This window comes from Elgaria multicarinata, chromosome 2 (assembly GCF_023053635.1).
Source record: "Elgaria multicarinata webbii isolate HBS135686 ecotype San Diego chromosome 2, rElgMul1.1.pri, whole genome shotgun sequence".
In the NCBI taxonomy this organism is placed as follows: domain Eukaryota; kingdom Metazoa; phylum Chordata; class Lepidosauria; order Squamata; family Anguidae; genus Elgaria; species Elgaria multicarinata.
Window position 1 is genome coordinate 64,698,186 of NC_086172.1, and position 15,467 is coordinate 64,713,652.

The 15,467-nt window shown below is 41.9% G+C and overlaps 1 protein-coding gene across 2 annotated transcripts in view; it reads right to left on the reverse strand.

Moving 5' to 3' along the window:
- Window positions 1–5,750, reverse strand: part of CCDC93 (coiled-coil domain containing 93) — a 51,550-nt gene extending 45,800 nt beyond the window's left edge. The window contains exons 1-2 of one of the 2 annotated variants that reach the window (XM_063116622.1): window positions 5,615–5,750; window positions 1,333–1,446 (exon numbers count right to left, since the gene is read on the reverse strand). In XM_063116622.1, coding sequence (XP_062972692.1) covers window positions 1,333–1,446; window positions 5,615–5,656 — 156 coding nt within the window. In that variant the 5' untranslated portion in view covers window positions 5,657–5,750. The remainder of the gene's footprint in view (window positions 1–1,332; window positions 1,447–5,614) is intronic. The other variant, XM_063116623.1, reaches the window with a different exon arrangement.
- Window positions 5,751–15,467: the final 9,717 nt, after the last annotated feature.

The following is a 15,467-nucleotide window of genomic DNA, read 5'->3' on the forward strand; positions in this document are numbered from 1 at the left end:
GCTCTCCCACACTAGAGGCCTTCAAGAGGCAGCTGGACAACCATCTGTCAGGGATGCTTTAGGGTGGATTCCTGCATTGAGCAGGGGGTTGGACTCGATGGCCTTGTAGGCCCCTTCCAACTCCGCTATTCTATGATTTCCATATCTTCAGTCTAATTTTTCCAGGCACATGATCACTACACTCACACAGGGATGCACTATGCAAACAAAGGAAGAAAACACAGAATAGCAGCACAACGCCTTTTGATTGTTCATGTTAGGAGCCCTCCATCTGGAAGCACCTCTAGTGAGTACAGTTAGAACTGTCTTCAACTTAATTTCTTAATTCCCTCAATTCATTTCCTAATACACTATTGAGCAACCCTGTTTAAGATTCATGTATGCCCGTGGAATAACACAAGTTGCTTAGAGAGTGAGCACTGGTCTACATATTACAGCCACTACATGTAGCATTACACCACAGAATACAAATATGGGACGAAAGAGTGGGAAATTTACTCCAGAACAAGAACATGGTTTCTGAAAGTGGGTCTCAATCAACAAACTGGCTCAGTTCAGACTACACATTAGTCAATGCAGTGTGAAAACTCCATTCAACAGTTGAGTTTTTAGGGGTTACTCCCCATATAACATGTTTTAATTCCACCGTTGTGTGACTGTGCGCTACCGTGGAGTTGAGTAAAACCATTGTGACATTTGATTGACAATTCCTCCACGCTCTCTCTTCCCCCAGTCCTCCTGATGGTATCCCATCAGCCATTGCTAGGGGGAAAAAAACAATCCTGGTGGCTCTCCCTCCTTTCGCTGCTCTTGCCAGAAAACTCTGTAGCCAGTGGGAAAAGTCAACTCAACCCAGCTACTCCTCAGTACTGGGTATCTTTTTGAGGTAATACATTCCTCTTAATAAACAAAATCTTCCACCTTTTGCTACAACAAAAGGGCAATTTTAATGTTTTGTTTTATATTTTCAGAGATGGCCCAGGACGTTTTGATGCCTGAAGCAGAAAATCTAATTGGTGCCCTGTTACTTCCCACCGGCCACAGTGGTAAAAATGTAATGGAATGCTCTTTAATGGTACCTCAGAATCTGATACCCAAGGAAGGTTGCCTTGCCCTGCCTCATACTAGGGCGGCCCTGCTCATTCCCCAACACTCCAGAGAACAAACATGAAACAACTGCACTCTTAACCCACAACTCCACTGATTGACATTTGCAGTCATCAGTTAAAATTGCCCCCTACTGATGAATCATATTTAGTTGACTAATTTACTGATCAAAGCATGCAGTCTTGTGCCCAATAACATATTAGCAATACATGATTATAGACTTACTTTATCAAAGGGAGACAGCCCTTTAATTCTTGCCCTGAAGTATCCAGCTGCCACTAGCAGCTCTAAAATTTCACTCAGTTTAATATTCTGCTCTTCATCTTCTCGGGTTTCAACCTAAAAAAGGTAACAAAATTATTCTTCTAGAGCATGGGTGGGCAACTTGTAGCTCTCTAGCTGTTTTGGCCTACAGCCAATGGGGATTGGTGGCACCAACATCAGTGAAGCAGTAAATCCACACTGGGTTTCAGTCAGTACCAGGCACAACCTTGAAGGAGCTATCCAAAGTGCTGGACATGTTTTGGGGGCAGCATTCAACTTCTGACTGAAACCCAGAGAGGATTTACTGCCCCATAACATCAGAGCTATCAGCCTCCACTTCCTAAATTTCCCATCATCCCTCACCACTGGCTATGCTGGCTAGGGCTGGGTGGAGTTGCAGGTCAAACATCTAGAGGGCACCAAGTTGCCCACCCATGTAATGCACACAATATTAATACGTTGTTGGAAGACATTTCCTGAGAGCAGACACATTACAGATTCACATCAAAAAACTGTGTAATATTATCATAACCAGTTCTACCCAATTAGAAATTCAGTATATGTTAACTTTAACTGCACATACATCAGAATTATCAGCAAAGCAAGGTGGTAGAAGTCAATTGCCCCCCCCCCCCCCAACCATTTCTATATATCAGAATTGTTCAGGCATTGCAGTGTTTTCTTCCACTACTTGAAATGTCTATCCATTTTTGCCAACACCACAAAAAATTGAAGAAATCAGTTTTCCTCAACAGAATGACTATAGACTTAAAATCATGTGTCTGTTATAAAGACTACAGAACTAAGTTCCCTTAAAAATAAATAAATAAAGCATTTAAAAGGTTTTAACAGCTTATTTATTTACAATCTTGATATACTCCGGCTATTGGGCGGTATAGAAATGTAATAAATAAATAAATAAATAAATACCGCGCCCCATTGAAAATTTCAGAGCGGTGTACAAGATCCCAATTGTTAAATTTCTATCAAAAATATCACCACTGTGATGCAAGCACATTTTTGTTTCTAAAAAAAGTAAACAGATTTCATGCATTTTGATGTTTGCTGTCCAAGAATTTAAAATTGGAACTAGGTCTTTGGCACATAATAGGGGTAGGTTAGGATGAGAGATGGCAACTGGCCAGAACCACCCCATGAGCTTTGTATCTCAATGAGGGAGTTGGACACAGGTCTTTCCAGCCCTAGTTTGGCACATTAACGGCTATACCACACTGGATCTCTCTCTGACTCAACTTCCAATATTTTTTAATAAGAAATAGCATGGTTTACCGAATGCAACTCATGATATCATCATCATCATAAATGCTTTTCTTACTCCTTAAGCAGGCTAACAATAGGTGCCAACCATCCCATTCCTAAAGATCTCTGATCTGGCCATGACTTAGGTGCATAGCATTTGGACTACTGCAATGTGCCTTATTTATTTATTTATTACATTTTTATACCAACCAATAGCCGAAGCTCTCTGGGCGGTTCACAAAAACTGGTGGGGCTGCCTTCAAAAACTGTTCAGAAACTTCAGCTGGTCCAAAATGCTGCAGCCAGATTGTTAACTAGGGCTGGTTACAGCAGCTTCACCACTTCTGCCCAGTCTGTTTCTGGGCAGAATTCAAAGTCCTGGTTATGACCTATAAAGCCCTACACAGCTTGGGAACAGGCTACCTGGAAGACCACTTTCTCCATATAAGCCTGCCTGGGTCATAAGATCTTCAGGATAGGCACTTCTTTTGAGACTACCGCCTTCGGAGGCACATCTGGTGGTGATGCTGAAGAGGGCCTTCTCGTGGTGGCTTCTCCCACACTGTGGAACTCCATGCTGAAGAAGGCCAGCTTTGCTCTCTCTCTGCTGTCCTTCCGCCAAAAGGCAAGGACTTTTTTCTTCAAGCCAGCCTTTGGCGTGTAAGCAGGTCTGCTGGGTTGGATTTTATTCTGCTTTTGTTGTGCTTTTAATTGTGTTTTAATGCATTTATTTTATTATTATTGTGATCAAGTTTTGTTTATGCGTGCTATTTTTCTTGGTAGAAAAGCAGGGCACAATTAAAATAAATATAGAAGATCTTCTAATCTTAGTTAGATTTAACAAACACATTGCATCCTCACTGCTCAGAAACCTCCAAACTCGGAGGCTCCCAAGATTCCTATGCCCTACTGGACTGAAGCCGACAGGGCATAAAGGACAGCAGAGGTGATCTTTACACACACCGTGCTCCATCTTTGGTGATTTTCACTAGACAGGCTTTTCACTTTACTTCAGAGTGCACTTCAGAGGGATGGAAGGTGGCTTGAAGTCTCCTCCCCTTCCCACGCACCAGAATGTCCCCTTTCCTCCTCTGAGGTCACTTTTCCAACAGTTCTTTCCGTGGTGGCCAGAGGTGGGAGGATCCCCAACTTCTTATTCCGAGGTCAGAGCACTGTCTCCAACCTCGGAAGTGGGAATCCGAACAATCCTATGGCCCCTGGGACGCTCACCCGGGGATCATAGGATTGCTTTCTAAGAAATTAAAGCAGTACAACACCTCAACTTTTGTTACTGTTATTGCAGTAACAAAAGTACTGTGTATTGTTTTGCCACTTCTGCCAGAACCTTCTGGATTGATGAAGACAGCAATTTCATTCAATTGCCCAATCCTCTGGAAAAAAGCCTCCTTAAAACACACAATTATGTATGTTTATTCAGGTCAAACCTGGAATGTGGTCAACTTCATATCCATCTAGGGCCAATGGTAATGTTCTGTTTTCATACATACTGGTCTACGCTTGAGTGCAATAACACATGTAAATAAATAAATTGCAAAAAGCTATGCTGGCTTGGTTTGTTTTTGTTTTACCAATCCCATTTATGAATTGTAATCCTATATATATGGACAGAGCAAGCCTCAAGCTGCAAACAAACGTTTGAAGATGTAAATAATGTCTGTCTCTCAATCACACACACCCCCTCAAAAAACAAAACAAAACAAAAACCCCTGTGATAGCTTATACACAAAGGTGAACAACAACCATGAGCAAACCATGGGAGCAAACTCCACTGAACACAAATGCATAGGATTGTCACAACACAGAATTTCTACCCCCAGGATTACGAGATGTGATATAACATAGAGAATTGTCATTTCACAATCCTGTCACACAAATGTCCACAGGAAGAACACCACTACCCAGAGTTCTGTGGTACAGCATGATGGATTGCCATTGCACAATCCCTGGTCACACACAACTGTTCTATAGAGAAGGTCCACAGAAAACACACAGCTGCACAGAGTTCTTTAGGACATACATATACGCCAGCTCAGATTTCTGACCAGTAAAGGAAATGTGGTATTCCTCCCCTCCATCCCATAGAGTAACGGGGTATTCAAAGGGCAAGGTATGACATCCATGGAAAAATGCTCTGGAACAGGTCACACCGTATTAAAATAAGTAATCAAGCCAAAACAACTTTATACAATCCCACACTCTGAGCCTCATGATATCTGGGAGGCAGAATTTGAGTCAGGACTTGCCCAACACAAGCTGAAGCATTGTTATTCAGTACTAATCTCCAACCAATGGCACTTGCAATAATAACTAAAAATCCAAAATCCACAGATTAAAATAAAAAATCCAAAATCCACAGTTAGGCAATACCTTTTGGGGGATTCCCCCCCCCCCATTTCTTACTTATAGATCGGCACAGCTATTTTTGGTGTGCGTATTTTTCTAATAATTAAAAAGAGTGCCTTGAGCATGTACAGAGTGACTTTGGTTCAGCAATGAGACCCCCAGGTCAGTTCTCCTCCCCCAGACTCACACCACAGACCAGTGGCAGATTTACAGGCAGCCCTGCGCCCCTGCCAGAGGAATCCTATGCCTTGGGGAGAGGGAAGCTGATTCGGAAGCAAGCCCAAAGGCCACCCGTGGGGGCTCGCCCCAGGCAGCTGCGCGCAGGACGGCAGCCTGCCCCTCGCCTTTTACAAAAGCAAGCGCTGCTCCAAAGGGCGCACCCACTGCAGAACTCTATCGGGAATCCACACGCCCACCGCTCCAATTTTTAAAATTGTGATCGTTTACTTTCCTCTTCCCTCTAATAAGGCATTCTCCACCCCACCCCACCCCAATGCAAGACAAAAAGCAAGCAGAGCGGAGGGCAGCCGGCGCAGGGCCACGCTGCTTTACGAGGGTAGGCTGCAGTCAAGGAAAAGCACCCCCACCCCTGCTGCGAAGCACGATCTCCCCCTTTTACCTCCTGGGGAGGCTGATGCTCCTGGCCCTTCAGGGCACCCATGCCTGCTCTGCCTCTCCGGCAGCCCGGTCACTTCTCCCTCTTCTGTCACACCCGCTCGTTAAAGTGCAAAGAAGATAGATAGACTTAGGTGACGCTTTTCTGCTTCCGCAAAATTATTCTCTCCCCCTTCCGCTCATTGGTTTATCCCTCCTCCTCCGCTGACGCAGCACTCCTGGTTCATTCAGACCGCACCATTCTGTCCAAAAGGGGGGGGAGCGAATGAGCACGGACTGCTCATGTGACTGCTTGCAACGGAAGACGCGGAGGGGGCGGTGTTTGGGTTTAGCAGCGGGCGACTGGTCTGGTCAGAGTAGACGAGAGTTTAAGCGAAGGGCGTGTGGGGAGGATGCAATTAGGATGGGGGGGGCGATTGCCTGTATTTATTTAGCGTAACAGAACATCTGGACCGCTTATCAGAAAGCAGTTTCTAAGTAGGTTCTAAAAGTCAAGACACTCAGTGGGTCACAGGCTAATAAGGCGCCCCTTATTTTCATGCAGGAGTGCACAACGTCTTTCAGATCAAGGCCCAAGTTTTGGAGGCGCCCTTGGCAGTGGTGCATTCTAGACCCTGGACCTATTGACCTTATGGGTCGTTGATCCAGTTGTGAAGCACACAATATTCCCTCTTCTCAACATCGGCTCCACCGGTACACCCCAGCGCCCACGTGTTGATATCGGCCCCATGTGCTGCTGTCCCAACTCCTGCTGTTCTCTGAAGTATCACTGGGGTGCAGAGCCTGCTGGACCTCAGTCCCATTCGCAAGATCCAGCCCTACTCACACCATTAGCGTTCAGAACGGCATTCTAGCAGTGGGTAGGACCAAAGGAGAAATGGGTGGGGCTAAATATTCTAGCCGAAAACCTGCCAGTAACTAAGCCTCAGGAGAGGTATTTCAGACTTTTAGAATGGGAGGAAACCTGAACAAAAGCAAACAATTGGTGGTTAGGAGAAAGAAGGTGGAGCTAGGAGAAGGTGTGGCCTGGCCTTCTGGGAACCATGGAGGGCCAGGTTCAGCCCCCCCTCCCCCGGGCTTGAGGTTTGACACCTATGTTTTAAAGGCTCTTCCTTTATCCAGGAAAGCGGAACTCAATTAGGATTGGCACTGATTTCCACACTGTCCATCAAGGGCTGTTCCCACGATAGCTCTGTAAGTGGCAATTGGTGGACCAGAATTGGCTTCCTTCTCTAGACAGGTTTTGTTCAAGATAGGTCAGATCCTGATGTTTTGCACATGTTAGGACTAATAAAAGTTAAAAACCCACAAGCAGCTTGCAAAAAAGCACAACAATGTATTCCCAAAGGATCTCTTACTTTTTAGATGTCCTCCAGCAATCCATAATAGCCTATTAAATCCTATCTTAGACTTCTCCAACCTGGCACCTCTACAACTCCCATCATCCCCAGTCAGCAAGCTAGCTGGGCCTGATGGAAGGTGTAGGCCAGCGCATCCGAAATGTACCAGGTTGGGGAAGGCTGCCTAGCCTATCTCACTAATTTCAGTTTGGCTTACTCCAAGGATGTATGAAATTGCAATTTTAAAACTTCACTCCTAGAGGAGTGCCTTCCACATATTTTGGACTTCTCCATTGTATATATTTTTCTTAAGTTGTTCTACATGGTGATCTGTGATGGCTGTTTCAACACATACAAGTTAGCATTTGATGTAGCACTCATCAACTGAATAACATGCCTGTGTGAATTCAACTTTTACTTTCCAAGCAGATGCTTTTAGGGCATATAAGTGTATTCACTACCATAACTTATTTTACACAAAGAAGATGCAGGGTGGGGTGGGGAAAGGATTGAGGACATCTGCTGTGTACAGAGTAAATCAGCCCTGAGATCAAGAAACACTGTAGAAATCGTGTTTCTTGATGTCAGGGCAGGCTCACTCTGTATGCAGCAGTTATGCCTGCTGTATGTAAACTGTTGTTTGCCACAGTGAACTCTGGGCACAGAGGTGGTGGGCACTGCAGCCTCTCCTGGTATTTCACTTTACAGTGCCAGGCTGAATACTGCTGGTTGGCTGTCCTATTATAAAAAGGATGGGATGCCTGTCACTGCTCCTGCCTACTACTGCTTAGATTGTAAGCCTATGCGGCAGAGTCTTGCTATTTACTGTTTTACTCTGTACAGCATCATGTACATTGATGGTGCTATATAAATAAATAAATAATAATAATAATAATAATAATAATAATGGTAAGTTTACCGAAGTTTGCGGTTCCTTTATATGATATTGTCAACCTCCAGGGCCTCTCCCGTACTTTTTGAGTTTTATCTCACTTTCAGAAAGTTTGGGGAATACCTGATAAGAAGACTTCAAAGTGCAGTTCTTTCCCTTGAAATTCTGGAGTTGTGCTATAACCAATTTGCCATCTAATGGCTGTAAAATGAAACTTATGGAAAGGTATTCCTCAAATCAAAGCATGTGTCTCTGTGTGTTATTCCCACAAAGAATCTGGAAGCAGAAGCCTCAAGGATGCAGGATTTTAGCCTTGTGTGATGAAACCTTTAGAACCCTCTGTTCACCCTATAGCATGTGTTGGGCCTGTTCAGATGACACACTAAGCTGTGGTTAGGCTGCTAACCCTTTTGTAGCAAGTGTTAGTGAGCAAGTTTAAACCATGGTGATGTACCCACCATGGTTAGGAATTGTTCACATGACATGCTAAGTCATGGTTTACACAACACACTAAAGCATAATGTTTAGCTCAAAATGCTTAACCACCATGGCTTAGCATGTCATCTGAAAAGAAACACCGAAAAACTGGAAGGATGAAAGCCACCGTTTAACCACATTAGTCATACTGGTTGTATTTATTACATATTTATACTGCCCAATAGCCAAGGCTCTCTGGTCAGTTTACAATTAAATACCAGTATGCTGTGAGTACGATAAGGTGGTTAAACAGTTTCAGATATTACTAACCTGCATAGTGATCTTGAGTGTAAATTCTTACATACTTTTTCAACCCAGTCGTAAAATGTAAAGGCTTATTGTCTGAATTGGTACCAAAATTATTAATTTAGGCTACAATCTTACACATACGTATAAGCCCCATTGCCCACAGTAGGACTCCCTTCTGAGTAACTATGTAAAAGATTGTGCCATTAGAATGACATTATAAGAGTGTTAAGGGGATCTAGACCCATTATTTCTCCTACCTAAATAAATCCAATCAGACTACTGCTTGGTATTATCAGTACACAAATTTGTACTAAGGTGCCAACTGCCTTTAAACATTTATCTAAAAGCAGATGGATGCTATTTCAGCATCCCATAGTTCCATATTCATATTTTGCTCATTTTATAAGATGATTTCTAACTACATCCAAAGCAGAAGTCAACCCAGTATCTGAAAATCGAGCTGTGTTCTTGCTGCTTCATAGCTCACCACTTGCTATCAGCAGCACCTGTAATTCTGATTTGAAAATCTGCAACGTGACGGCAATTTCCTTGTTGGTGCATGGAAGAGGCTTGATAAACTATCTCCCACTCTTCTGCAATGATGCTGACTTATGTGCTCTTCAGTAATAATCACTGTTTGTTAGAAAGCCAAGCAGGTCGCAGGAGCTGCTGTGCCACATCCAGCTAGCATCTTGCATCTGGCAGGAGCTGATACCTGATACTTCAAAGGAAAACAGAGAAACAACACACCTAATAAATGTAAGACTTGTTCACACGTGGATTTACCTTTGTGAGTTGCAACCTCAGCTAAGAAATCTTGGGAAACAGCAACATCAGCTATTCTAACTGCAAGCAGAGCAGCCTTCCCCAAGCTGGTGACCTCCAGATGTTTTGGACTACAACTCCCATCACCCTGACCATTGGCCATGCTGGCAGAGCCTGATGGGAACTGTAGTCTGAAACATCATTAGGGAAGGCTGGGGTAGATTATTTGGGAGCATTTACACAGCCATATTTGTGGGTACCTACCACAATGCAAGTGGTCCGAACCTAGAGGGCATTGATGTGGACTCAAATCATTTTCAACAATCTTGCTGTTAGTGAAATTATTAGCAGCTGTAAGGGAATTATTCTGGTGATGGTTCCCCAGCCCTCCCCAATGGATGCGTAAACACTTAATTTTCTTTTTATTGAAAAAGTACACTTATACCCAACATTCCCCCCAAAACAAAAACACTCAGTGTATCATATATGACTTTAAATAAACCCTGATTGATGGATAGAGGAGGAGGAGGAGGAGGAGGAGGAGGAAGAAGAAGAAGAAGAAGAAGAAGAAGAAGAAGAAGAAGAAGAAGAAGAAGAAGAAGAAGAAACAGCAGCAACATTAAATAACAAAATATTAGATAATATGGAAGAAAATGAAACATACAAATATTTAGGATTCCAACAAAACATGAAAATCAACCATTTCACAGTAAAAACTCACCTATCACAAATCCTAAAATCCAAACTCAACACTAATTTTTTTTTTTAAGTCGTCAGCACCTATGCAATACCCGTCCTTACATACTCATTCAGAAACATACACTGGTCACACACTGAACTCAAAGAAATAAACAGACTCAATTGTACCGAACTCACAAAATACCACATGCTCCATCCCAATTAATGCATTGAAAGAATAACAATCAGCAGGAAAGAAGGAGGAATAGGTCTGCTAGACATTGACACAATTCATGCTAAACAGATAAAATCACTCAGAATTATTTCACACTAAAAACACCCCCATGCACAAAGCCATAGTAAAAGCAAATAAAAATTACACCCCACTCAAGCTAGCACTACAAAATGAAGACCAAATACAATCTCTCACACTCATAGAAAAAAAATGGGCGCAAAAAGCACTACGTGGGAAGCACTACAACATAATAAAGAACACACAAATAAACAAAGAACAATTGTACAAATGGCTCAGGAAGGGTGAGCTATTTCCTGAAACAGAAGGATTCCAAATAGCTATATGGGATCAAGTTATAGCAACCAAGAACTACCAAAAATACATCATAAAAGATAACAGTGTAACAACAGATTTATGTAGGAAATGTCATCAATTCCAAGAAACAATAGACCATGTAACAGGCAGATATAAAATTCTGGCAGGAACGGACTACACAGACAGACACAATACAGCAAAAATAATTCAACAACTGGCCATCAAATTCAACCTCATCAAACAACCTACACCATACTATACATACTTACCCGAAACAATCTTGGAAAATGCAGATCATAAAAAATACTGGGACAGAACAATTCATACAGACAAAGACAATACCTTGCAACAGACCAGACATCGCAGTTACAGACAAAAAAGAAAAACACACATACCTCATTGACATCGCATACATAATGACAAAAATGTTGCAGAAACAGAAGAAAAGAGAGGAAAATATACACCACTGAACATAGAAATTAAAAAAACACCTATGGCAACACGAAAAGGTCACAATTATTCTGTTAGTCACATCAGTCACTGGCATCACATTAAAAAAAACCAACAACTATACAGAAAATCTTCAGAAACTGTGCCTACCAAAACACATCCACGCCAACATCCAGAAAGCAGTCATACTTAAAACATGCTCAATTGTCATGAAATTCCTGAATCAGTAAAAGACAGCATGAATTGGCAAAGCCCGTAATGTCCATCTAGAAAAACCGCCACAAGCAAGAAAAGAGATAACAATAATAGCAACAACAGCTTGAGATTCGTGCAATAATTTTTCAAAAAAGTGAACATAGTTTTGAAAAACAAGATTATTTTATGCAGGATGAAGCCCTTTTATGCTTGAGAAATAGAGACATTGATGAAAAATCTTTCAGCATTTTGAAAGTGACAGTTATAGAATCTGGATGAAGGCTTTGTTGATTTGTAAACCAGTGCTCAGAGCAAGTGAAGCTAGAGGATCTAGAATGTTCAGAATGGGAGGAGAGTGTTAATCAGGAAACAATTTGAGACAGTTTTCAGAAACAGATGAGGACGAACAGAAATGGCAAAGCATGCTGTAGATACAGCTGAGCCTCCACCAATTCTGTTTCCACCTTATAGAATTAATAGAAAGGTTGACCCTAGGATATTGAAAAGATGGTAGAGTTGGGATTCACCCAGACATCTTTAAGATTATAGGCATCACCTGTAATTTTAGTATTCTATGTAGAATATGGTCTTGCATGGATTTCGGATCAGTGAATCTGTAGTATAGTATCTTCCATAGATGCTCTGGCTATATCTAGTAAAGAGTGGAACTAGCACCTTAGTGCTGAGTACGATTCAGGAAGTTCACTATCAATATAAGCAAGTGTCAGTTAGCTATACCTAGAGTGGAATTAGGGGACATTACTCAAATATGAAATAAAGTAGAGGCAATAAAGAATTGGGAGCCTCATTCTCTTTGCCAATACTGAAAGCTCTGGACTATGATATCATCTTTTATATAGCTCAGCCTTCCCCAACCTGATACCCTCCAGATGTTTTGGATGACAAGTCCCAACACTTCTGACCATTGGCCATGCTGGCTGGGGCTGATGGAAGTTGGCAACCAAAACATCTGGAGGGCATCAAGTTGGGGAATTCTGATATAGCTACAGATGCCTGTCTTTGCTTCCAGATGATGCTTTTATCCCACCAAGATCCTTCCTTATTTATAGAATTTGTGTGTGTGTGTGTGTGTGTGTGTGTGTGTGCGTGCGTGCGTGCGTGCGTGCGTGTATGTGTGTGAGGGGCAGGGGAGATGATGACGTCTTCCATTAGTAACCCTTCCACATTTCCCGATTGCTTTTTCCATCTTTTTATTTACCACAGAAAAACTGTTAAGAAGAAAAAGAATCATAGAATAGTCAAGATGGAAAGGGCCTATAAGGAATCAATGTAGGAATCCATCTAGTTCAAAACCCTGCTCAATGCAGGAAGAAAAGGATACCTTCTAATTGAGAGTGCAAGGAGGCCTCCATGCCCTAGTAGTATTGGACAACAGGGGGGAAAGTTCCCAGTTACATATCTGATTAGAAAACAGATTCCAAGATATTAAGGAAGGAATCTATCTACAATTCAAGAGGAGTGCATTGAAATTGAATGGGTGCGAGAAAAGCTGACCCAGTGCTTGAGAACAAGCATTCACCATTCAGTCTGAGCCTTTATCGTTGTAATAGGTACAGTTTATGAAAAGCCCTAATATCAAAACTACAGGAATTCAATATGAACATTCAGCATTCAAAAGGAAGCCAAAATGTTACAGCTGATGCATTGTCTAGGAAACATGCTGAGAGGGGCTAATGTGTTCTCCCAGGCAATGACTGACTCATCACAGCAGAATTGTCTATACTCGAATACCAAATTGTGTTGTTGTTTTTGGATTGTTGTACATTATTTACCCAGGTATCCAGTGGAAGATCTTTTTACTCACTATAGAAAGAACGTACTGGGAATAACTTGTCCTTTAGCCCCCAAACAATGTCATTTGAGTTCTTTCAATCTGAGATTCCAAACATTCACCAACCAATCATATCTACTTTGCATACAGCAGCAAAAATGATTACTGCCAAGAACTGGGGGGGGGGGGGAAACCAATTACATGTAAGGAATGGTTTATTAAATTTTAGCACAATTATTGAAAATTAGTGAGGTAGTTAGATTAAGAGATGTTACGTGGAAGAATCCCAAATTTATGGAACAGTGGAAACCTTTTTATTGAATATTGGAAAAATAATTAAAGTATAGAAATTAATATATAGTCCTGCTTTACTATTTCCTAAATAATTGGCATGAAGGCAAGTACTATTTGATGTTTTGTGTTATTTATCCTATTTGGTATTTAACTTAATGATCAATTTATATATGTAGTATTACACAGGTGTTTTTGGCTGAGTAGCTAACATTTCTCAGATAATTTGACGTGATAGATTGATAGTAATTTAGTGTGTATATTGATTGTATTCTATATTTCTCTGTTGTACATTGTTTTGATGTATAAATAAATATTCTACTGGGGGGGGGGAGGATGGAGCTATACTTTTAGAGGAGTAAACTGGAGGGGGAAATGCCCAAGAGATAGAGTAGGTGAGCAGATCCAAAGGACGTAAAAAAGCAAGGTATGTGGGCAACCTGATAGTTCACTTTAAAGGCTACAAAACCTGACTAGGAACTGATGTTTCTCTGTGATATACATTACTTGTGATCACTGTAAGAGACCCATGCAGGGTGAAGTGAAGGCCAGTAGTCATAAGACATGCTGATTCCAGCCTTATGGAATCTGGAGTGCTTTCTTTATAGGGAGAGAGCAAATTTTGGACTGATTGTCCCCTGGACCCTAGCCTCGCGGGCTGTAGCAGAACAGGGAGAGAAGCAGGGAATGCCCCCAAGACAGTGACAGGCATGCATATTTAGGAAGAACATATGGAAAGGAGGATAAGGCTCCTGTATCTTTAACAGCTGTATAGAAAAGGGAATTTCAGCATGTGTTATTTGTATGCATGCAGCACCTGGTGAAATTCTCTCTTCATTACAACAGAGTGACGAGATACAAAAGAGGGCAGAGCTCCTGCAGCTTTAATTGTTCTGATAAAGAGGGAATTTCACCAGGTGCTGCATGCATACAAGTGACACCTACTGAAATTCCCTTTTCTATACAACTGTTAAAGACACAGGAGCCCTGTCCTCCTTTTCATATGGTCACCCTATGGATATTGCATGGAGGTTTCTTGGAGCAGTTGCTTTCAGGGCTGGCAGTTTTGTTTACTGGCCCTGCTTTTATATCTGTACCTTTTATCAGTAGTCTGGCATGTAAAAATTAAGCTAGTGACGCTTTCCCTCTTACTTTGTCTCAGATCCATGAAAACCTTTCTCTTCTAAAGGTCTGTGGGTCAGGCTACTGTTAAAAAGACAGGAGCAGGGCCAATGAATAAGACAAAAACTGTGGCAGCTTTAGGGCAGCTCCGTCTCTTTCACAGAGAAGCATGTTGTTCGGGGTTTTTTTTAGTTGGCATTTATATTCACAGTGGAAAGTTAAAATTAATTTTTCATCATTATTGACGTGGCTTCCGCTAAATTTTTCCAGTGATTTCCTCTGAATCAACAACAGATGGCGCTGAAGTTAAGCAAATGAATGGTCCTGACCCAGCAAAGGAGCAATCCATTCTTGGTACATATTAAGAACAATTGTGTTTGTCTTTGAAACGAAAAATAAAAATAAATAAATCCCAGCGTCTATACTGATCACATAGGAATGAATTTTTTGCCTGTTCATTTCATTCTTTATTATTTATGGTAACACAGAGTCATTTAATATTCTGCTAAGCATATTCCTTGTCCTACAGGCAACAGCACTGTCACTTGTGCTTCCAATGAATGACATAGTCAGAAGATGCAGGCGAAGTGTTAGGACTTGATGACCCTAAAGAATTCATGGAAATTATGAACCTCTCCCTCTCCCTCAGAAGCACTTATGAATCGTCTTGATGGCCCAGGCCATTTGTTTGTATTTGTCCAGCATTTTACGGATCTGATGCCTTTGAGAAGTTCATAAGCAGGGCATGATTAGACTACCTGTCCTCTCAGCACCTGATAATCAGGGGTATGTTGCCCCTGAGAGCAGAAGTTCCACATTTAGCTTTCCTGTCCTCCATGGATTTATCTGATCCTTTTGAAAGCCATCACAGCTCAACATCTGGTTGCAATGATTCTCTGTCATGCACACAAAACACAATGGTACATAAATCCCATTTTTCACACATAACCTAAATTCCCTTCTCTATTAGCAGTATGAGCTTGGTTGGAGCTTCTGCAGAACAACTCCAACCACATGGTTCACATGGGAACGCCCTGCACTCCTGATGGCAGTCTG